We start from the raw sequence: 25483 nt of genomic DNA, 5'->3' as shown, positions 1-25483 counted from the left end.
ACGTTGGTTATTTATATTTGTTACACCTCAGCTCATCATGATTTTGATATCTCAGAGTTTAAAGTTGACGTGAATCATCAACGATATACGTCGATTTTTAATTCATTCCTAGTCTCTTATAACTCTCTCTCTCTCTCTCTCTCTCTCTCTCTCTCTCTCTCTCTCTCTCTCTCTCTCTCTCTCTCTCTCCCAACATATGGAGACCGAGGAATATGCTGAAGATATTTGGAATAACTATTGTGCATCATAATTGAATTATGTTGAATTAGCATTAAGTTCATTAATTGTCTTATAGATAGAACATTAATAATAAAAAAGCCATAAATGCTGAGTTTTCAATCCCTAGGATGTAAAACAGCAAGATGAAAATTGCTATATTAATATAAAATTCTTCACAGTCTCTATATATTCAATTTATTGTAATCAGAAAAGCAACAGCATACAAGGAGTTATGTACACAATTTATTCAAAAGTTTAAGACATAGTGGGTGTTACGGGACAGGACACCGAAAAAAGCTTATTTATGGAAATGGCGAGGAGATATACCAAGAAGTCAGCACAAGTTTGTAATACAACCAAAGAACAAGTCAATCAAGAAGTGTTCCGTGTTAAATGTCGCGATGTAACTTTAAATTAAAGCATTATCAGGCTTTCCAAGTATCTGTCATGCGATTTTTAACAAAGATTTCCCTCCTTTAGGTTAAGATGAAGGACAAAATATTGTATATTCTCTTATACGACATCTTTATCAAATACTGAATGAATAGACACTTTGCCCCCTTCTCCCTCTCATATACGAATACATATATCTTATTCATAAAATTAGACTTGTGACACTACAGTGCATGAACTTTTGACCCGACTAGATACAAATAGCTTGCAATTTCAACGTAGATTATAGCGAACAAATTTAGAATGGCAATATTTTTGAATGAATAATTCTTGGATCATATTCTTTCAAATTATGTTTCTAGTTTTTGAATTGGCCAGCGTTATATATAGATATTTGCAAATGGAGGAAATCAAACTAAACAGTAATTGTACTAACATACACATACACACAGAAAACACAGAAAAGGAGAGGGTAATTAAAATCTTCTCATGCGCTCTCTTTATCTCCTTTTCCCATTCGTTAGCTTACTTCCTGAAACACTACTTCCTAATCTTCTGCTACTAGCCTTTTCATTATTGTTACTATATTTGAATAAAATACTCTTCCCGTGCCACGTACTGTCGGAGATCTATTTATTGATTGTACACCAGGAAGTTACGAAATTTGTGTTTTTTTAAGTGATGTGTCGGTTTGGCTTCTCGTATCAAACTAAAGAGGATGGAACACGTCTAACATAAAGATAAACTTTATTTTTTTCTACCATGAGCATCAAACAAATCTAAAATTTATCTTTAAAAGTAATATCATTCGTAATTTTGTGTGTGTTGTGTGTGTGGGTGTGTGTGTGTGTGTGTGTGGGGGGGGGGGGGGTCATGCTGCTTTATCTTCAACCGCTCGTTAAATAGAGTTTATTCACATGTTTTGATGATTTTTTTTTTTTACAGAAATGTAAAATACTTGTGTGATGACCGGATGCACTGTGGCCTTTCAGAAGGAAATAACATTTTGTGAACACTTCAAAATACATGATAGAGATGTAGTGGATGTGGTTAACTTCGGCTTTCTTATATTAATGAAAAGGGAAATTCCCTCTGACATTCCATTGTGTGTAAAACGTTACTATTAAATCCACAAGAGTAAGAGTTGTATATCAATTTACCACATCCTATACTACACAAAACACACAATAACTCATTTCATTTATTCTTGAACCAAACATATCCATTGTCAATCAATTAGGGGGTCATTATTGGATTGAAATAGTGGATTAAAAACTTCAGTTTAATTAGAATCAAATCCTCTAAAACCGTTACATTGGAGAGGGATATGATCATACTACTCATCGTCCTCTGCGTCTCCACACACATAGACATTACCGTATGACACATATCGCTTTAGGATAATGTACGTCCGCGATTACAACGCGGTCTAATTACATAGCGCAATAAGTGCACACTTACCATCGGAGGTTTCATTTCATAAAAAGCATATAGTTTCATAAACATATAGGAAGATAAAATAAAAGTTTAATAAGACATTGAGGTAAATTTATAAATATGTAACTTTTCTACTTTCACTTAACCAAAAATAAAAATAAACGAATATTCTTTTTAAATGGACTCAGACGCAATACAAGCGCGGATCTAGAAAATGTTCAAGGATAGGGGGGCGTAAACAAATAAGTTGTTGGTGTTATGCATTGTATTTTGTACTTTTTATCGTTTGCATGTGGTTCTATGGTTTAGCTATGAATGTTAAAAACATTATTTAAAAATAATTTACACTGGACAACAAATTTTCATCGTTTATTACTAAGGGTTGATAACTAAATTCACATAGCTTTCATCAACACCTACCCACCCACCCACCCTTTAAAACAAAATTTGATTAATTTGGAAAAGAAATAATTATCAACGTATAAAAATTTATATAGGATGACATAAAGCAGTTCTAACACCCTCCACGTAAGTATATGCATTTGAATTTAGATTTCTATCGGACGTTCATCATTTGATCTCTCTCCAAAGGAGTTCAATATTGATTTGTTTTTCAGATATATTTGAATGATTTATTTGGTAAGATAATCAATACCCAGTTTGATATCGGGGTAAATAGCTCGCTAAACAGAATAAAATGCAGAAAAAACATCCACAAAATAAATAAACTACACCGGAAAATATGAAGACCATACCACTTCCGTTACATTGTACCTAATTTATAAAAATATATCAAGTATATATTGCAAAAGTGGTTGTTAATGTGGTACAAGTCTAACTAGTAAATGGTAAATATTCAATACAATTTGCATGACCAGCTCCTACCATAGCGATACATCAGCTAGACAATTCTGCCATGATTAGGGTAAAGCAAATTTACAACTAGGATAAAGGAAACCTGATCAATTTTAATGACAATTGTAACTCATTCAGAAATAACTTAATAAAAGTAAAATATCGATTTGGTTGTCTCACCATCTGCCATTATGCTTCGATTATTTTGTTAATCTTTGTAACACTCGGGTGTCGAACCCGGAATTATTACATCAAAGGGTAGGTACTACCCAGACCGGTGTATAAACTGTTTGGTAATATTACTACAATGTATTTAAACACTTAATGACTATATAGGTGACTATATGTGGGTATTTCGGATGACCCGAGGTCCTGTGTCACAACCGCTGTGGCACGATAAAGATTCCCACTCCCCAAAGGCCGTAAACCCCGAGTATAGGCCGAATTTTTTCAGCCCTTTACTGGCAATTGTGACGTCTCCATATGAGTGAAATATTCTTGAGATGGACTTTGAACAATATATAATCAATCAATCAATATTTCGGAAATCAGACAAACTCTTCATGTTGAGAATAGGAAAATATTATTTTTGAGAAACGTTACGAATGTCTTTAAACATCACAAGAATTGAATTATCACTGTACCGGCATTTTTTTTAATGAACTAGTGACAAACTCAGGGATATCTTTATTATATATCTGACGTAATTAAAGAAACTGAGTCTGGAAAATAATGATTTGATTGCGGTAGAAGTATACCTTCATACATTTACAGATCGAACATTGACACTCTTGAACCTGAAATACATCTAGATGACATACAGAATCGAAGAAAAGCTGTCAACATTTGATGAGACCGGGGATAAAGAGGATTTTGCAAAATACAAAATTAAAATAACTGAAATTATTTTGAAAAATAGGGGGGGGGGGGGGTAAGAGCTATTTCGAAAATATAGTTGTTCAACATGTTCTTCTCAACATAGCTTGTTTTTCCTGCAAATCTTTAAATCATATACGATATTCGATACTAATCATAACTTCTGGTCGGTTGTAATCAGACTGCTCCATGGAAAAGCAACAGTGTTGTTGAGGGATTATACCATTTTATAAAGACCAAATTGAAATTAAATAGTATAAGTACATAGCGATACATTCCTCAACTTTGCAATAATGGTGAATTTCTCCGCCTTCCTCAAACCAGACCTCGCTATATAGTGGTTAGCAGAATTTCTCTTCGGGGTACTTGCTTTACTTCGCTGGGTTGAAAAATTAACCCAATGAAGTTTCCATCGGGTCCAGTAATAACTGAATATGGTACTATATTGCTAAAATATTGATTTTGATTCCTCACTCTGGCTATCGACATACAATTGTCGGTCCTCATCATATATACTGTTCTGATCATTGGAATCCTCTCCATCTTCACTGCGAGTAGACTGAAAACATCCAATAGAGTTATCAAGAACCAATAACTCTTCCTGCCCTGCTGGAGGCTTAATTTCCACTACTGAGGAACTGGAATCAGATGTTTATACAAATATCGCTGCATTAGGGTTCACTGGTATTCCGTGTATTTCAGCTTATATCCTACTGGTGCAACAATATCAACTAAGTTTGGCATATAACAGCTATGGGTCATTGGGAACAAAAAACGATTTCCTTAACTCTGCCTGTGTGGAACCCGAGAGGTTTGACCAAAACCATCAACATCAATGTAATCTTTACTTCTTGACAATAATGAGCCAAATAATTGGAATGACTATCATACGCAATAAGTAATAAATAAAAAAAAAAAGCACGACATTCATGACACCTGGGTTCATGGTTCATGTCGCAGGGTGGTGCTGAGTTATACATACATGTATATTCAAAATGGATTATACCGTAGATATTCTTCTTTCGTTTCTGACATCAAGGAGCAAAAATGTTTGCATGATTGTGTTCACCATTGACTCTTTACCAAACTTAAAACCCATGAATCATGGATTCAGGCCTAAGTTTAGACCAGGGGTAGCGCTAAGTTGGTTATATATTGAAACTACGATATTTGTTACTTTTGACATCAAGGAGGCAATATATTTGTATGATTATAAAGGACATTGAAATTCTACAAATTTAATCCCTGATTCCGGAATGAAGATCAATATACATTGGTCATATGCATTGTATTGTATGTGTTGAGAATGCAAAAGAAAATCTGGACATGAAACAAATTAATGAAAATTTTATGAGCATTGAGTTCAGCTCCTAAGATGGGCTTAGTTGACCATGCGTTGAAATGCAATTTATACTTAGAGGTTTACTACTAAAGATTACATGAGAAGGTTATATAGTATGTTTTATTATATGGTGTTTGTTTTGTGACATTAATTAACAAAAATGACAACAAACTAGGAGTTGTAGAACGTAATTTAAAATAGTATCAACCATCATCAAGCTGTTACAAACTATGTCTTCTAGCATATTAAATTGGTTGATTGTATATTCCTCGAGCATATGAATAAAGACACCGCATTAAGCAACGCGTAAGTATTTCAAACATCAAATAAAAGTAGAAAATTGTTGAGAATCAAAATCAATACAATGCGCAAATCTTTAAGTTATTTAAAGAGGTCCTAGTTTAAAAGGAAAACACATGCATTCGCTTCATAATATTTCCTCAAAATTGACAAAGTTAAACAAGAATGCAATGTTCTGAAACAATACAACGATACGAAATCATTTCCAAATGCATATATTTAATACCCATACAAACACACGTAAAATAAGGTACTTTCTTGAAACTTGTATGAGTAAGACGAGTAAGTCTGTACCCCCATATACCATTGGTTATCAAATAAAGGGATACAATCCCACAAGAGAAATATAAAAGGATCGACATGACCTAGAGTGACCCACAGACGTTACATGACAAGCGTCGGCACAAGGATTTCCAAAGACCAAAAATGTGCATTATCAGATGGTCATTGGTGTCGTGTGTATTTCAGAGACTGACACGGATGAAAATTACCACTGCTTCGGGCACAATGTAGAGGTCAGTGCCTATGGGTTTTAGCTACATCTGTGACTTCACTTCATGGGAACATCGGCAGATAGGAAAGAAAGATACTATTCCGGTTTAGCTGTAAAGGACTTCATATTGATGAAAAATCTAATATTAACCCTTTGTGACCATTGTAAATCAAAAGAAAGGCTTGTTTGTACTGACAAAAATCAATTTCAGTCACGAAATTATTGTATTATGTACAAAGTGTAGTTAAAGACTTAAATCATTACTCCCACCATACTTATTAATTATGTCTCCGAACACAAAGTGTCGGAGACATATTGTTTTTGCTCCGTTTCTTATTATTATTATGTCTCCGAACACAAAGTGTCGGATACATATTGTTTTTGCTCCGTTTCTTATTATGTCTCCGAACACAAAGTGTCGGAGACATATTGTTTTTGCTCCGTTTCTTATTATTATTATTCGCGTTCTTCTTCTTCATTAATTATTATTATATTATTATTATTTTCCTTGGTAGTACACGCGTTTTTCTCAGCCATTTCTCGATCGATTATCACGAAATTTTCAGGAAAGATGTCTTGTGATGACGAGACTTTGCTTTCAAAATTTCGTGCTTGACGTCACTTCCGGTCAGGAGTTATCTGTCTTTTAGTGACTTTTTGAAGGCCCTTGTTGTCCACGCATCTCCTCCGTTAGTTTTGAAGCTAGAGTCTTGAAATTTCTACACAAGATAGAGTAAACATTTTAGAAGATTTGTGGGGGATTCGATTTTACCGGAGGCGATTTGCCTAAACGCTCGCCTGGACCTGAAAAAATGGATGCCAAAATTTTTCGCCGATTTCGGCGATTTTTGACCTTTGATCTCCAATATCTTTTTTCTTGCAAATATTTTGTTAAGACATGTAGAACAAAAGTTGTGCACATTTATGAGATTTTTTCGAAACTATGAAGATTTAGGGGCTAGCCCCTTAAATTAGGGATCTAGAAGGGCTCAAAGTCTAGATCAAATATCTCAAAAATCGTTAATATTTTGGTATAAGTCAAAGAACAAAAAATGTTCATCTCAACAATCCAAATCTATTCATATAAAAATTTAGGTCATATGTTACGTAATAAGGGATTTTAAGGGCCAAAACCATAAATTTTTACCCTTTGTATCTCGAAAACGACAAATATTTTTAAAAGCAATAAAGAACAAAAGTTGTTCAGAATGATAATCTGAACAATATGCATATTTCGTTTTTACCCTATGTGGACCCGTTAGGGAGCTACAGTTTGGCCCCTAAAAATTACTTCTAGAAATAACTCGAGAACGGTAAAGAATTTCTAAATACTTGTTGAACAAAAAATGTTTGAAATGTCATGACCTTTCTTACGATATCAAGCAAAAGGGGCTGACCCTTTAAATTAGGGGCCCAGAAGGGTCCAAAGGTTTATGAGAATATCTCAGAAACTATTAATATTTTGTAATAAGTCATTGAAGCGGAAATGTTCATCTAAACGAGCTTGTTCTTATGAAATCAAAAAGTAGGTCATATGTTACGTAATAAGGGATTTTAAGGGCCAAAATCATAAGTAATTGACGCCTCATATCTTGAAAACGACAAATATTTTGAAAAGCATTATTGAACAAAAGTTGTTCAGAATGATAATCTAAACAATATGTACATTTCGTTTTTACCCTATGTAGCCCCGTTAGGGAGCTACAGTTTGGCCCCTAAATATTTCTTGTAGAGATAACTCGAGAACGGTAAAGAATTTCTAAATACTTGTTGAGCAAAAAATGTTTCAAATGACAAGGCCTTTCTTACGATATCAAGCAAAAGGGGCTGGCCCTTTAAATTAGGGGTTCAGAAGGGTCCAAATGTTTTTGAGAATATCTCAGAAACTATTAATATTTTATAATAAGTTGTAGAAGCGGAAATGTTCATCTCAACGAGCTTGATCTTATCAAATCCAAAAGTAGGTCATATGTTACGTAATTAGAGATTTTAAGGGCCAAAATCGTAAATATTTGACGCCTCATATCTTTAAAACGACATAGTTTTTGAAAAGCATTATTGAACAAAAGTTGTTCAATGTGTCATAACCTATCAATCAATATCAAAAAATGGGTCTGTGGGCCTCATGGCTCGCCTGTAGAGTCGATTTTTGTCGATATCAGTCGATTTCAAAAACTTGTAACTGGTAAATATTTTGTAAGGACATATTGAACAAAAGTTGTTCAGTTTATCGATATCTATCGATTGATATCAAGAAATAGGCCTATGGTCCTAATGGCTCGCCTGTAGAGCGATTTTTTGTCGATATCGGTCGATCTCAATAACTTTTTACAGGTAAATATTTTGTAAAGACATATAGAACTAAAGTTGTTGAGTCTATAGAGGGCTAACAAATGACATCAAGAAATAGGCCCGCGGGCCTTATGGCTCGGCTGGAGAGTCGAATTTCAAACGAATTTCACCGCAACTTTGCTTCAGAAGCTTATGATATGAAAAATTGATTATATCTAAAGTGTCTTAAAGTCGGAAACTAAATTGGGACTCATTTGTCTTTCTTTTTTTTTTAACTCCGAGTGCATCAATAAATCGGACGGAAGACCTACTCGTTGCTCGCAACGAGATCGTGTCTAGTTCTTCTTATTATTATTTTCTTCTTATTTTTCCTCTTCTTTAGTGAGAAATTTGTCCGCGCGATTTTATGAACATGCTTCGACTGATCCACTTCAAACTTTGTTGGCTGATAGAGGGTCATTAGAAGGGGTGCAATCAACTTTTCAAATTTTCAAAATGGCCGCCGTTTCAAGATGGCGGCCAAAAAACGTCAAAAACTCAAGTATGTCGGATTTCAACCAAATTCTATTTCTAGGGTAATTTAGTGACCCCAAGTCCATTTCCACTATCAAAATCTTTTTTTGAGCCGCCATTTTCAAAATGGCCGCCATATACCGAAAATATTTGAAAGTGTTAAAATATCTACAACATTTGGGTTCTGGGGTAAATGGAGGGTCCACAATTCATTTCCAGCATCAGTATTTCCTTCCAATCAATTTTCAAATGTTTCAAAATGGCCGCCATTGAAGAAAATGGCGGCCAAAAAACAAGTCCGTCGGATTTCAACCAAATTTAGTTTTTAGGGTTTTTTGAGGATCCTGAGTGCAAATCTGGCATCAAAATGCATTTCGGACATGGGGAGGCGTTCGGAGACATTTGTGTTGGCATCCCAACACAGTTATAGCTCGTTATTCTTATTTTCTTCTTCTTCTTCTTTTTATTCCTCTTCTTTCCAGAGAAATTTGTCCGCTCGATTTTATGAAAGTGTTTCGACAGATCCACTTCAAACTTTGTGAGCTGATAGGGGGTCATGAGGAGGGGTGCAATCAACTTTCAAAATTTTCAAAATGGCCGCCGTTTCAAAATGGCGGCCAAAAACGTCCAAAAACCAAGGTTGTCGGATTTCAACCAAATTTTATTTCTAGGGTAATTTGGTGACCCCGAGTTCATTCCCACGATCAAAAAATTTTTTTGAGCCGCCATTTTCAAAATGGCCGCCATATACAAAAATATTTGAAAATGTTAAAATCTCTACAACATTTGGTTTCTAGGGTAATTGGAGGGTCCACAGGTCATTTCTAGCATCAGTATTTCCTTCCAATCTATTTTCAAATGTTTCAAAATGGCAGCCACTGAAGAAAATGGCGGCCAAAAATCAAGTCCGTCGGATTTCAATCAAACTTAGTTTCTAGGGTTTTTGAGGATCCTGAGTGCACATCTGGCATCAAAAACCATTTCTGACATGGAGAGGTGTTCGGAGACATTTGTGTTGGCATCCCAACACAGTTATAGTTCGTTCTTCTTCTTCTTCTTATTATTATTAGGGTCTTCCGTCTTCAGCGGAAGACCCTTCTATTATTCTATTGTTGATTTTTCACTTTTCTTATTAACGTCTTCCGTCTCCTGCGGAAGACCTTACTATTATTGTTCGCGTTCTTCTTCTTCATTATTATTATTAAGGTCTTCCGTCTCCTGCGGAAGACCTTACTATTATTGTTCGCGTTCTTCTTCTTCATTATTATTATTATTATTATTATTTTCCTTGGTAGTACACGCGTTTTTCTCAGCCATTTCTAGATCGATTTTCACGAAATTTTCAGGAAAGATGTCTTGTGATGACGAGACTTTGCTTGCAAAATTTCGTGCTTGACGTCACTTCCGGTCAGGAGTTATCTCTCTTTTAGTGACTTTTTGAAGGGCCTTGTTGTCCACGCATCTCCTCCGTTAGTTTTGAAGCTAGAGTCTTGAAATTTCTACACAAAATAGAGTAAACATTTTAAAAGATTTGTGGGGGGTTCGATTTTACCGGAGGCGATTTGCCTGAACGCTCGCCTGGACCTGAAAAAATGGATGCCAAAATTTTTCGCCGATTTCGGCGATTTTTGACCTTTGATCTCCAATATCTTTTTTCTTGCAAATATTTTGTTAAGACATGTAGAACAAAAGTTGTGCATATTTACGAGATCTTTTCGAAAATATCAAGATTTAGGGGTTAGCCCCTTAAATTAGGGATCTAGAAGGGCTCAAAGTCTACATCAAATATCTCAAAAATCGTTAATATTTTGGTATAAGTCAAAGAACAAAAAATGTTCATCTCAACAATCCAAATCTATTCATATAAAAAGGATTCGACACGGCATTGGCTGTTTATGGCCTAGCGAATGTGGAAAAAATAAACACTGATTTGTAATAAATCTGAGTGTTTATTTCTTCTGTATAGGACAGATACCGTTCAACGATGGGGGGCTTAAACATGACCGGATGCTGGTAATAGTACACTAAGTGCTAAAATCAACAAAAGACTATACATTTCCGGGAAAATCGCCGATTTAGTCAACCTTGAGCTCAAATTTATTTAATATCGGGTTATCGACGGCAAAATATTAAATTAGAATATGAAAATTCAAACATTTGAAAATAGTTTTGAGTGAAAAAAAAATGCCGTCAGGAACCCGCTATATCGAAATTAAATTAATTAAGAATTAGCGGTAAGCGCTAAAACTGTCGTCTGGTCATCGGCGTCGTCGCGTCTATAGAAACAGCGATGCATTTCACAGCAACTGATTAACACGGTGCAATCCGCAATCCACTTTCAAGGTAAGTTCATTGATAGATTATACTAAATAATGAGACTATTCAAAATGTCTTACATTTACACTGTCAGGTGAAGGAGATGTTTATAGTTCATTTAATATTCTGGGTTAAGTTGATAAATATTTTTCCCACATCTATGTATTAGCCTTACATTTGTTAGTAGAAGTAATATACAGAGCCTATCATATCGCTAAGAATAAATATAATTTTTCTAATTTAGAATGATTACATCATTAAATGCACTGCGTTCCTATTGAATTTATTATCTTAAAATATAGGCCTATATATACGATCTCCCTAACCAAATTCAGCGACATTATGCAGCATGTCGAACGTAATACATTCCGAGAATGTTGTTGTACATTACTGTCACTTTAATACTACACTACTCTGAGTTACAAACTTCCAAAATATGTCATACTCAATTTTTTTAAAATTTCTTTATAACTTCCGCCGCGGATCCTAATCTATGACGCAATTTGTTAATATACTTCACATGAATTTATCGTTACGAGTTAGTAAAATGTAAAATCAAATTTTATATATCCGCATGTATAACACATTGACTAAAATCAACTTTTGGTGTATAAAAAGGTTTATAATAATATCTTGTACATTAAAAAAAAAAATTACATGACAACTATGTAAAATATTCTTTATTGAAAGACTATGTAATCACCATAAAGGGCGATAAATCTGTATGAATCACACGGACAGATCCCCCTGCTGAAAAAAATGTATTTAACAAAATAATTGTGCAATATGATACTGTATAATTATATAATGTGTTGTAACATGTAAAACAAAAAATCTGCAGTTTTGTCTTCTTGTTTTTTTTTTCTTTGGTAACTATAATTATAATTTCAAAGAAAATTACAAAAATGCAAATAATTAATGCATGCATTTGAGTACCTGAAAGGAAATATGGACAGAATATTAATCAATAATTTTCAAGAACAAATTAAATATATGAAACATCTCTTTCCTGAGTAGGTGGATATATTTTTAAATCTAATTGATGGAAAAGGGTAGTTTGAACAATTAATTCAATTAACATTAATCATTAAGGCCTTTAGTTAGTTTAAAGCAAAGCCCTGGTGGGAGTTCAGTGGGCAAAGCCTTCCAAAGCTCTAGGATTTTGAGGGTTTTTAACTTTTTTACTTTTATAGATCATACTTGCTATAAGAAAAAGGGGGGGGGGGGTGGGGGGGGGGGTGGGGGTGGAAACAACCCCCCCCTCCTGTAAAGTAACATAGAGAAAAAATGTGTAAAATGAAACAGATTTTATTTGACATTTCAGATGCCTGGTAAGAAATCTTACAACTGTTGTAATTGTCCACGCGTGGTACGACAGAAAGACAGATACAGCATTGCAAGAAAATACAGAGTCGTTATCTCCAAACTATCTGGGAGAACACCAGGTGACGATGACTTCCTATGCAACAGATGTAGGTGCATGTGTGCACGTCACATAAAACGCAAAGGTCATAGCATGGCGAGCACGACAGATTGTCAAGGTGAATCCGCACCATCAACATCATCTACAACTTTAACACCTCAGTTCAGTCCACCATCAGTAACTCTTCCTTTTCCTTGCACATCAAGAGGACATGCTGCATGTTGCATCTGCAAAAGGCCAGGACCAAAGCTAGTTGTGGTTCCAGTGGGATTTCGTCATCGAATCTTTATCACCAAAGAAGTCATAATTCCTGCTGGAGCTCGTTGCTGCCCAAAACACCTGCAGAGAGACATTGAAAGTTTGAACCCAACAGCGAGAACAACAAAGTTCAATAAAACTTCAATAACTGAGCTGATCAAGTTCTTAAGAACTGAGATTATACGAAGTGAGAAAGCAAGGCTAGATTTTGACAGTGAAAATCTTACAGACACTGAATATGTAGATCTCCTGGGGATATCAAAAGCTTCTTTCAATGACATGATGCTGTTTATCGAGGGGAAAATCAAAATAACTCCTGCTAGAACTACCAGAACCAGCCTTGCAATCTTTTTGCTAAAATTGAGAGGAGGGGAGTCAAACAAGATTTTGTCCACATTGTTTAATATTTCCAAATCCAGTATACAAAGAAGTGTGCGAGCTGTCCGCAATATATTGATGACTGGAGGTTTTGTCACAGAAAACCTTGGATTTGGTCACATAACGCGAGAGGAGATAATCAATAAGCATACGCGACCCCTTGCCCAGACACTTTTTGGTGATGACACAACTCAGCAAGCCATACCTATATTGGATGGGACGTACATCTACATCAACAAAAGTGGTAATTTTAGATTTCAACGTCAATCCTACAGTCTCCACAAAGGCAGGCCACTTGTGAAACCTATGGTCATTGTGTCATCGACAGGCTACTTTGTTTCTGTATTAGGCCCTTATATTGCAAAAAACAATGATGCCTCCATACTCAACCACATTTTGAAAAGAAATATCGATGACATACAGGGATGGGTTTGCGAGGATGATGTATTTGTGGTGGACCGTGGTTTCAGAGACTCCTTGGATTACTTGGAGGAACTAGGTATCAAGGCACAGATGCCATCCTTTATGGCTCATGGAGACAGGCAGATGTCAACTGAAAGTGCAAATATTAGTCGATTAGTGACAAAGGTAAGTCTTATTTTTCATGTGAATTTTAGGTTTATTTTGCAATGCAAAGAACTTAGTTACAGAAAAATATATCTTCATAATATATTTATGTAAACATATTTTAAAATCACAGATAAGATGGGTGGTTGAGTCAGCGAATGGTAGGATAAAGCAATGGCGTTACCTTGGGAAAATCCTGCCAACGAGCCAGGTTCCGTACATTGGAGATTTTGTTAGGATTGTTTGTGCCATCAGTAACAGGTATATTATAATCAATTCCAATAACTTGCAAATAAACATGCATCTCACAATGAAATCCTGTAAAGAGATGAAATTAAAATGAAATCATAATACCATTACCTAAGTAATTAGATACACTAAGTATATTGATACTTAAAAAACCCAGAATGTTTATATTCAGGTTATGCTTGATTTATCATTATAGGTACTTGAAAAGTATTTCTAATGGTAATGCTGAAGATGACCAGATCCTTGGTACAAAAATGATTTACTTATCAAAGCAAATCAACACCCTTCGGCAGCATGTTGAAGAAAACAAATTGGAAAGACGATCAGCTTGTTGGGAGGAAATGGATGATATCACTGACTTTCCAAACCTGGATGAAGAGCAACTGAGGTCTCTGACATGTGGCACGTACCAGCTGAAATTATCCCCAAGCTATGCCCAGGAACATATTGAAGGAGATTGTGCCATTCATGTCCACAAGGAGGAGCCAGGTCTAGTACGAATCAGAATGCAGAGTCGTCATGTGTCATCCAGGTCCTACCTTCTGTGGATAAAGTATGCAGAGGGTGCAATAATTGCATGGTATTGTAAGTGTAAGGCTGGTGCTCGTGTTGTTGGCATGTGTGCACACATTGCAGCCATTCTATGGTATGTGGGGTATGCACGGCACCAACCAGCGGGGCGAATAGGTGTGCGTGATTGGGGGGAGTTTCTGGAAGATGCCACTTTGGTTGATGAGTCTGAGAGTTCCAGTGAAGGCAGTGAAATAGAAGAGTAAAACAGTTGTACCAGAGAAGAAGATATTGATTGCTGAGAGAGAGAGAGAGAGAGAGAGAGAGAGAGAGAGAGAGAGAGAGAGAGAGAGAGAGAGAGAGAGAGAAGATATTGATTGCAGAGAGAGAGAGAGATAGATTTTGTATCATCTTATAAGTTGTTTTTATTTCAAACATCATTATTTCCTATATATTCAACTTATATTTATTTGGAAGATTCCTTCATCTCACTTTGTGATCATAAGATGATACAATCAATTATTTTTATATTAACATGATTAATTAAAACAATTTTCATACTCTTATCCAGATCTACTTTGTCAGTTTATCATAATTGTTAAGCAAGCATTGCAATACATTTTACATTTATCAGATGTGATATTTGGCAATTTCAGTTGCTCACATTGGGGTACATTTTATATTTCAAAGAATGCAGTCTGATTTAAGTGAAAGATTGGGAACCTTTACTTTGATGTATTTGCCAAATAATATTAACTGATTTCATATGAAAGACGAGATGACTATTGTCATAATTATTGAAAACATTTTTGCAATGCTTGATAACAGTATATATTATATATATATTGAATTTAATTCTCCATGGAGAATTGCACAACTTGATATCTATATTTTAGGGGATGTTAAAAAATAATCCATTATTTCTTAGTTTGCAAACTATGAAATAATGGATTATTTTTTAACATGTCCTAAAATATAGATATCAAGTTGTGCAAGTTTGTAACAAGATCACTTGACCAATGCCTTTAGTCATCTACATCTACAATAGATGCTGAAATATGATATCATTATTAGGTGAAGTACATGTAACAGGAAAGGATAAAATATTCATGATGATTGGCGGGTGAAATTATAACTACTGCCCATTTATCATCGTCGGATACCCAAGTTATTCATGCCCAATGTGCATGTCTATTCCCAACACTAGTTTACATTACTTAAGTACAGTCTGCATGACCATCACCAGGACCGACAGTTGAACTTGCCCCAACTGTAACATAGTATCTGGAATATGGAATCTTTTTGATAGACTTATCATAATACACAAGACAACAGTCCTAGCTTTACCAATAAAGGTTCCTGTGTACTTGGCACATTTATAGTTCATCCATGGCAGCAATGCTATGCAACATATACAGTGTACATATATCATATGTACATTAAACCACAGTGGACATATCTTCTGGATTGTGGGAAACAATATAAAAATAAGTGTGTATTTCAAACGATGTATTGATTACCAATCTTTATCAGAGCGACTGCAAATGTGATTTCAAAGAGGATTCATATTTTATAACCAACCCCCCCCCCCCCTCAATCATGCAGTAACTTGTTGCAAATAAGTAGGGGATGCTATGTAGGAGTAACGATTACAAATTTTACCCAATATATGACACATGCCAAACTTTAAAAAAAAAATCCGAAATATATAGGGCATGATTGATCTGATAGTGAAAATCGCGCAAACTTTCGTATTTCACTAGGCCTAATTGTTATTGAATAAATTCACTTACATCATGATCATTAGTTGCTTCTGCATACTGGTTGTTCCACCAAAGTCTCGATTACCTCTTCACTGCTAATCTACTATTCATTTGCAATGTAATGAATGCTACGCGATCAGATGCCGTATCAGCTGCGTTCACATGCATCTGTTATAGAAATGCGAAAAAATTCGAGCTAACAGGAAGCGTCATAACACGGTATCCTTTTAATTCGTTGCCCTACTTTTCGGGCAATTTTAAAGCGAAACATTAGCATTTACATCATATATTTAAAATGCATAATTGTTGAATGAGATGTTAAATATTAGTTCACGCTAGGATGAAATAATAAAAAGTTCCATGAAGTATTATGCAAATGACAGTCAAAATACTAATACTGTGACATACTTCAATACACTGTCGGTAATATCGATCTACCTATACACGGTGTTGAATAAGTGTACATATGTATCAAACTCTGTGGGAATATTAATAGAAAATGTTATCAGAGAGAATATTCAATTCTTTTATACATAATGTGCTGTTTGTAAATTTTGTATATGTGAGGTGCTGTATATATTACATATATATACTGATATAATGAAAGAGATCAGCACTTACACAACTTTGACGTTACATTGAAGACAGCTAGTGACCAAAAATGCCCTAATTTTGAAGACATGGTATTTAAATACTATGAAATATATAAAGAAAAGAAAAACGATTACAAATAGCACAAATCCTTGGTAATATTTCATATCAAAATCAATCATTTTTAAGACTAGGCCATAGTTGGTGGTTTGTGGGTCAAATCCTTTAGGTCATATGTTACGTAATAAGGGATTTTAAGGGCCAAAACCATAAATTTTTTACCCCTTGTATCTCGAAAACGACAAATATTTTGAAAAGCAATAAAGAACAAAAGTTGTTCAGAATGATGATCTGAACAATATGCATATTTCGTTTTTACCCTATGTGGCCCCGTTAGGGAGCTACAGTTTGGCCCCTAAAAATTACTTCTAGAAATAACTCGAGAACGGTAAAGAATTTCTAAATACTTGTTGAACAAAAAATGTTTGAAATGTCATGACCTTTCTTACGATATCAAGCAAAAGGGGCTGACCCTTTAAATTAGGGGCCCAGAAGGGTCCAAAGGTTTATGAGAATATCTCAGAAACTATTAATATTTTGTAATAAGTCATTGAAACGGAAATGTTCATCTAAACGAGCTTGTTCTTATCAAATCAAAAAGTAGGTCATATGTTATGTAATAAGGGATTTTAAGGGCCAAAATCATAAATAATTGACGCCTCATATCTTGAAAACGACAACTATTTTGAAAAGCATTATTGAACAAAAGTTGTTCAGAATGATAATCTAAACAATATGTACATTTCGTTTTTTCCCTATGTGGCCCCGTTAGGGAGCTACAGTTTGGCCCCTAAATATTTCTTGTAGAGATAACTCGAGAACAGTAAAGAATTTCTAAATACTTGTTGAGCAAAAAATGTTTAAAATGACAAGGCCTTTCTTACGATATCAAGCAAAAGGGGCTGGCCCTTTAAATTAGGGGTTCAGAAGGGTCCAAATGTTTTTGAGAATATCTCAGAAACTATTAATATTTTATAATAAGTTGTAGGAGCGGAAATGTTCATCTCAACGAGCTTGATCTTATCAAATCCAAAAGTAGGTCATATGTTACGTAATTAGAGATTTTAAGGGCCAAAATCGTAAATATTTGACGCCTCATATCTTTAAAACGACATAGTTTTTGAAAAGCATCATTGAACAAAAGTTGTTCAACGTGTCATAACCTATCGATCAATATCAAAAAATGGGTCTGTGGGCCTCATGGCTCGCCTGTAGAGTCGATCTTTGTCGATATCAGTCAATTTCAAAAACTTGTAACTGGTAAATATTTTGTAAGGACATATTGAACAAAAGTTGTTCAGTTTCTCGAGATCTATCGATTGATATCAAGAAATAGGCCTATGGTCCTAATGACTCGCCTGTAGAGTCGATTTTTTGTCGATATCGGTCGATCTCAATAACTTTTTACAGGTAAATATTTTGTAAAGACATATAGAACTAAAGTTGTTGAGTCTATAGAGGGCTAACAAATGACATCAAGAAATAGGCCCGCGGGCCTTATGGCTCGCCTGGAGAGTCGAATTTCAAACGAATTTCGCCGCAACTTTGCTTCAGAAGCTTATGATATGAAAAATTGATTATATCTAAAGTGTCTTAAAGTCGGAAACTAAATTGGGACTCATTTGTCTTCTCTTTTTTTTTTTAACTCCGAGTGCATTAACAAATCGGACGGAAGACCTACTCGTTGCTCGCAACGAGATCGTGTCTAGTTATTATTATTATTATTTTCCTTGGTAGTACACGCGTTTTTCTCAGCCATTTCTCAATCGATTTTCACGAAATTTTCAGGAAAGATGTCTTTTGGTGACGAGACTTTGCTTGTAAAATTTCGTGCTTGACGTCACTTCCGGTCAGGAGTTATCTCTCTTTTAGTGACTTTTTGAAGGGCCTTGTTGTCCACACATCTCCCCCGTTAGTTTTGAAGCTAGAGTCTTGAAATTTCTACACAAGATAGAGTAAACATTTTAGAAGATTTGTGGGGGATTCGATTTTACCGGAGGCGATTTGCCTAAACGTTCGCCTGTACCTGAAAAAAATGGATGCCAAAATTTTTCGCCGATTTCGGCGATTTTTGACCTTTGATCTCCAATATCTTTTTTCTTGCAAATATTTTGATAAGACATGTAGAACAAAAGTTGTGCACATTTACGAGATCTTTTCGAAACTATGAAGATTTAGGGGCTAGCCCCTTAAATTAGGGATCTAGAAGGGCTCAAAGTCTAGAACAAATATCTCAAAAATCGTTAATATTTTGGTATAAGTCAAAGAACAAAAAATGTTCATCTCAACAATCCAAATCTATTCATATAAAAATTTAGGTCATATGTTACGTAATAAGGGATTTTAAGGGCCAAAACCATAAAAATTTTACCCTTTGTATCTCGAAAACGACAAATATTTTGAAAAGCAATAAAGAACAAAAGTTGTTCAGAATGATGATCTGAACAATATGCATATTTCGTTTTTACCCTATGTGGCCCCGTTAGGGAGCTACAGTTTGGCCCCTAAAAATTACTTCTAGAAATAACTCGAGAACGGTAAAGAATTTCTAAATACTTGTTGAACAAAAAATGTTTGAAATGTCATGACCTTTCTTACGATATCAAGCAAAAGGGGCTGACCCTTTAAATTAGGGGCCCAGAAGGGTCCAAAGGTTTATGAGAATATCTCAGAAACTATTAATATTTTGTAATAAGTCATTGAAGCGGAAATGTTCATCTAAACGAGTTTGTTCTTATCAAATCAAAAAGTAGGTCATATGTTACGTAATAAGGGATTTTAAGGGCCAAAATCATAAATAATTGACGCCTCATATCTTGAAAACGACAAATATTTTGAAAAGCATTATTGAACAAAAGTTGTTCAGAATGATAATCTAAACAATATGTACATTTCGTTTTTTCCCTATGTGACCCCGTTAGGGAGCTACAGTTTGGCCCCTAAATATTTCTTGTAGAGATAACTCGAGAACGGTAAAGAATTTCTAAATACTTGTTGAGCAAAAAATGTTTCAAATGACAAGGCCTTTCTTACGATATCAAGCAAAAGGGGCTGGCCCTTTAAATTAGGGGTTCAGAAGGGTCCAAATGTTTTTGAGAATATCTCAGAAACTATTAATATTTTATAATAAGTTGTAGAAGCGGAAATGTTCATCTCAACGAGCTTGATCTTATCAAATCCAAAAGTAGGTCATATGTTACGTAATTAGAGATTTCAAGGGCCAAAATCGTAAATATTTGACGCCTCATATCTTTAAAACGACATATTTTTTGAAAAGCATCATTGAACAAAAGTTGTTCAATGTGTCATAACCTATCAATCAATATCAAAAAATGGGTCTGTGGGCCTCATGGCTCGCCTGTAGAGTCGATTTTTGTCGATATCAGTCGATTTCAAAAACTTGTAACTGGTAAATATTTTGTAAGGACATATTGAACAAAAGTTGTTCAGTTTCTCGAGATCTATCGATTGATATCAAGAAATAGGCCTATGGTCCTAATGGCTCGCCTGTAGAGTCGATTTTTTGTCGATATCGGTCGATCTCAATAACTTTTTACAGGTAAATATTTTGTAAAGACATAGAACTAAAGTTGTTGAGTCTATAGAGGGCTAACAAATGACGTCAAGAAATAGGCCCGCAGGCCTTATGGCTCGCCTGGAGAGTCGAATTTCAAACGAATTTCACCGCAACTTTGCTTCAGAAGCTTATGATATGAAAAATTGATTATATCTAAAGTGTCTTAAAGTCGGAAACTAAATTGGGACTCATTTGTCTTTTTTTTTCTTTTTTTTTTAACTCCGAGTGCATCAACAAATCGGACGGAAGACCTACTCGTTGCTCGCAACGAGATCGTGTCTAGTTATTATTATTATATATTTTTTTCTCCTTACCGATTTTTGTGCAGAAGATTTCTCGGAGATGGCTGGATCGATTTGCTTCAAATTTTCAGGATTAATGCGTTGCCATTTGAAGTTTGTACCGCTGTTTCAATTTTTGAAAAATCACTTCCGGTTGCAAGTTATCCACCTTTTATCGATTTTCAGATGACCATTTTGTCCACACAAAAACTCAAAAACGATAAAAGCTAGAGTGCTGAAATTTTCAGTGATGTTAGACGACATGTTGTAGTTGTGCACCTGGGTTTTAAAAATTTCCGGAAGTGCCTAGTATGGAAGCTCGGTAGGGGTCGAAAATGGAGTTTTAAAAAGTGTCCAATTTGTTCCCACGTTTTGAATCATAACTTTTTACTCGTAAATATTTTGTTTACAGATATATAACAAAACTTGTACAGTTTATTGAGATATTTCGTGCCATAACTTTTTTCTCACGAAACTTTTGATAAGACATGTAGAATAAAAGTTGTTCAGTTTTGCAAGTCCTATCTAATGATATCTAAAAATAGGCCTCCGGGCGTCATGGCTCGCCTGAACAGTGGAATTTATATCGCAATTAATAACATTAATAACTTTTTCCTCGAGAAACTTTTGACAAGACATGTAGAACAAAAGTTGTTGAGTTTCGCAAGCGTTAACTAACGATGTTAAGAAATAGGCCTGCGGGTCTCATGGCTCACCTGAACAGTTTGGTTATTGTTGCAATCTATAACATTTTTGTCAAGAAAGTTTTAATAAGAAATCTATAACAAAAGTTGTTCAGATTTGCAAGATCTTTCGAGCAACATTATGAAAAAGGCCAACGGGCCTCATAGCTCGCCTGAAGAGTTTGATTAGTGTCACAATCAATAACTTTTTTCTGGAGAAACATTTGATAAGACATGTAGAACAAAAGTTGTTCAGTTTCGCAAGCGTTAACTAACGATGTTAAGAAATAGGCCTGCGGGTCTCATGGCTCACCTGAACAGTTGGGTTATTGTTGCAATCTATAACATTTTTGTCAAGAAACTTTTAATAAGACATCTAGAACAAAAGTTGTTCAGTTTTGCAAGATCTTTTCAACAACATCATGAAAAAGGCCAACGGACCTCATGGCTCGCCTGAACAGTTTGTTAGTGTCACAATTACTAACTTTTTTCTCGAGAATCTTTTGATAAGACATGTGGAAGAAAAGTTGTTCAGTTTTGCAAGATCTTTCAAACGATATCAAGAAAAAGACCCACGGGCCTTATGACTCGCCTTAACAGTCTGATAAATGTCGCATAACTTTATACTCGTAAATATTTTGTTTAGAGATATATAACAACAGTTGTACAGTTTATTGAGGTCTTTCGTGTCATATCCAGAAATGGGCCAATGGGCCTCATGGCTCGCCTGAACCATTGAATTTCTGTTACAATGATTAACTTTTTCCTCTCGAAACTTTGATAAAACATGTAGAATAAAAGTTGTTTAGTTTTGCAAGTTCTATCTAATGATATAAAAAAAGGCCTCCGTGCGTCATGGCTCGCCTGAACAGTGGAATTTGTATCACAATTAATAACATTAATAACTTTTTTCTCGACAAACTTTTGACAAGACATGTAGAACAAAAGTTGTTCAGTTTCGCAAGCGTTAACTAACGATGTTAAGAAATAGGCCTGCGGGTCTCATGGCTCACCTGAACAGTTGGGTTATTGTTGCAATCTATAACATTTTAGTCAAGAAACTTTTAATGAGACATCAAGAAAAAGACCCACGGGCCTTATGACTCGCCTTAACAATGTGATAAATGTCGGAATCAATAACTTTTTTCTCAAGAAAATTTTGATAGGACATGTAGAGCAACATTTGTTCAGTTTTGCGAGATATATCTAGAATGATATATATATTTAAATTAAAAAAAAGGCCTCCGGGCGACATGACTCTCCTGATCAGTCGAATTTGTATCGCAGTAAATAACATTATTAACTTTTTTCTCGAAAATAGGCTGACCTCTTTAATTAGTGGCCGAGAGGGGCAGAAAGTCTTTAATTTATAACACTTAAATGATTAATATTTGTAAAACATTACTGAAGCTAAATTGTACGTTTAGACAATATATTTGTATCATTATTTATGAACGAAAATCTCAGTCAAATTCTTATCTCATCACATCTAAAATTGGACGGAAGACCCACTCGTTGCTCGCAACGAGATCACATTTAGTTTTCTTCTTATTTTTCTTCTTCTTTAGTGAGAAATTTGTCCGCGCGATTTTATGAACATGCTTCGACTCATCCACTTCAAACTTTGTAAGCTGATAGGGGGTCATTAGGAGGGGTGCAATCAACTTTTCAAATTTTCAAAATGGCCGCCGTTTCAAGATGGCGGCCAAAAAACGTCAAAAACTCAAGGTTGTCGGATTTCAACGAAATTCTATCTTAAGGGTCATTTGGTGACCCCGAGTCCATTTCCACCATCAAAATTTATTTTTGAGCCGCCATTTTCAAAATGGCGGCCAAAAATCAAGTCCGTCAGATTTCAGCCAAATTTAGTTTCTCGGGTTCTTTGAGGATCCTGAGTGCATTTCTCGCATCAAAAACCATTTCTGACATGGGGAGGTGTTCAGAGAGATTTGTGTTGGCATCCCAACACAGATATAGCTCATTAGGGTCTTAAGTCTTCAGCGGAAGACCCTTCTATTATTCTATTGTTGATTTTTAACTTTTCTTATTATTAGGGTCTTCCGTCTTCAGCGGAAGACCCTTCTATTATTCTATTGTTGATTTTTCACTTTTCTTATTAGGGTCTTCTGTCTTCAGCGGAAGACCCTTCTATTATTCTATTGTTGATTTTTCACTTTTCTTCTTCTTATTATTATTATTCTTTTTTTTTCTCCTTACCGATTTTTGTGCAGAAGATTTCTCGGAGATGGCTGGATCGATTTGCTTCAAATTTTCAGGATTGATGCGTTGTCATTTGAAGTTTGTACCGCCGTTTCAATTTTTGAAAAATCACTTCCGGTTGGAAGTTATCCCCCTTTTATCGATTTTCAGATGCCCATTTTGTCCAGACAAAAACTCAAAAACGATAAAAGCTAGAGTGCTGAAATTTTCAGTGATGTTAGACGACATGTTGTAGTTGTGCACCTGGGTTTTCAAAATGTCCGGAAGTGCCTAGTATGGAAGCTCGGTAGGGGTCGAAAATGGAGTTTTAAAAAGTGTCCAATTTTTTTCCACGTTTTGAATCATAACTTTTTACTCGTAAATATTTTGTTTAGATATATATCACAAAAGTTGTACAGTTTATTGAGATCTTTCGTGTCATATCAAGAAATAGGCCCATGGGCCTCATGGCTCGCCTGAACAATTGAATTTCTGTTACAATGATTAACTTTTTTCTCACGAAACTTTTGATAAGACATGTAGAATAAAAGTTGTTCAGTTTCGCAAGATCTATTCAATGATATCTTAAAAAAGGCTCCTGGACGTCATGGCTCGCCTGAACAGTCGAATTTGTATCGCAATTAATAACATTGATAACTTTTTTCTCGAGAAACTTTTGACAAGACATGTAGAACAAAAGTTGTTCAGTTTCGCAAGCGTTAACTAACGATGTTAAGAAATAGGCCTGTGGGTCTCATGGCTCACCAGAACAGTTGGGTTATTGTTGCAATCTATAACATTTTTGTCAAGAAACTTTTAATAAGACATCTAGAACAAAAGTTGTTCAGTTTTGCAAGATCTTTCGAACAACATCATGAAAAAGGCGAACGGGCCTCATGGCTCGCCTGAACAGTTTGATCAGTGTCACAATTACTAACTTTTTTCACGAGAATCTTTTGATAAGACATATAGAACAAAAGTTGTTCAGTTTTGCAAGATCTTTCAAACGATATCAAGAAAAAGGCCCACGGGCCTTATGGCTCGCCTTAACAATGATAAATGTCGCATAACTTTATACTCGTGAACATTTTGTTTAGACATATATAACAAAAGTTGTACAGTTTATTGAGATCTTTCGTGTCGTATCAAGAAATGGGCCAATTGGCCTCATGGCTTGCCTGAACCATTGAATTTCTGTTACAATGATTAACTTTTTCCTCACGAAACTTTGATAAAACATGTAGAATAAAAGTTGTTCAGTTTTGCAAGATATATTTAATGATAACAAAAAATAGGCCTGTGGGCGTCATGGCTCGCCTGAACAGTCGAATTTGTATCACAATTAATAACAATAATAACTTTTTTTCACGAGAAACTTTTGATAAGACATGTAGAACAAAAGTTGTTCAGATTCGCAAGCGTTAACTAACGATGTTAAGAATAAGGCCTTCGGGTCTCATGGCTCACCTGAACAGTTGGGTTATTGTTGCAATCTATAACATTTTAGTCAAGAAACTTTTAATGAGACATCTAGAGCAAAAGTTGTTTTGCAAGATGTTTCAAACAACATCATGAAAAAGGCGAACGGGCCTCATTGCTCGCCTGAACAGTTTGATTAGTGTCACAATCAATATCTTTTTTCTGGAGAAACTTTTGATAAAACATGTAGACCAAAAGTTGTTTAGGTTTGCAAGATCTTTCAAACGATATCAAGAAAAAGGCCCACGGGCCTTATGACTCGCCTTAACAGTCTGATAAATGTCGCAATCAATAACTTTTTTCTCAAGAAAATTTCCATAGGACATGTAGAACAAAATTTGTTCAGTTTTGCGAGATATATCTAGAATGATATCAAAAAATAGGCCTCCTGGCCGCATGACTCGCCTGATCAGTCGAATCTGTATCGCA

At 35.2% G+C, this 25483-nt stretch overlaps 1 protein-coding gene and 1 long non-coding RNA gene across 4 annotated transcripts; one reads left to right on the top strand and one right to left on the bottom strand.

Annotated features, from left to right (window-relative positions):
* Positions 1-12328: 12328 nt before the first annotated feature.
* Positions 12329-16418, bottom strand: LOC125645739 (uncharacterized). Of its 3 annotated transcripts, none has more exons than XR_008797580.1 (5): positions 16215-16418; positions 14175-14453; positions 13847-13980; positions 13517-13648; positions 12329-12798 (listed from the first exon to the last, which is right to left on the bottom strand). It is a non-coding gene; the product is annotated as an uncharacterized LOC125645739 (long non-coding RNA). The 3 variants fall into 3 exon arrangements; XR_008797581.1 differs by having other exon boundaries at positions 14322-14453; positions 16215-16412; XR_008797579.1 differs by lacking the exon at positions 14175-14453 and having other exon boundaries at positions 16215-16402.
* LOC125656908 (uncharacterized) lies at positions 12361-14751 on the top strand. Its single transcript, XM_056146130.1, has 3 exons — positions 12361-13683; positions 13796-13923; positions 14108-14751. The coding sequence occupies exons 1-3, from the start codon at positions 12361-12363 to the stop codon at positions 14685-14687; spliced, it is 2031 nt and encodes a 676-aa protein (XP_056002105.1). The 3' UTR covers positions 14688-14751.
* Positions 16419-25483: the final 9065 nt, after the last annotated feature.

This window comes from Ostrea edulis, chromosome 8 (assembly GCF_947568905.1).
Source record: "Ostrea edulis chromosome 8, xbOstEdul1.1, whole genome shotgun sequence".
Taxonomy (NCBI): Eukaryota; Metazoa; Mollusca; class Bivalvia; order Ostreida; family Ostreidae; genus Ostrea; species Ostrea edulis.
This window is presented reverse-complemented; position numbering and strand designations above follow the sequence as displayed.

What these genes read in the sequence shown, in the direction of transcription:
- LOC125656908 (XM_056146130.1), top strand. Translation starts at nt 12,361, where the DNA reads ATGCCTGGTAAGAAATCTTACAACTGTTGTAATTGTCCACGCGTGGTA. An exon ending in TTAGTCGATTAGTGACAAAG is followed by an intron (nt 13,684 to 13,795) that starts GTAAGTCTTATT and finishes TTAAAATCACAG; the next exon opens with ATAAGATGGGTGGTTGAGTC. An exon ending in GTTTGTGCCATCAGTAACAG is followed by an intron (nt 13,924 to 14,107) that starts GTATATTATAAT and finishes TTATCATTATAG; the next exon opens with GTACTTGAAAAGTATTTCTA.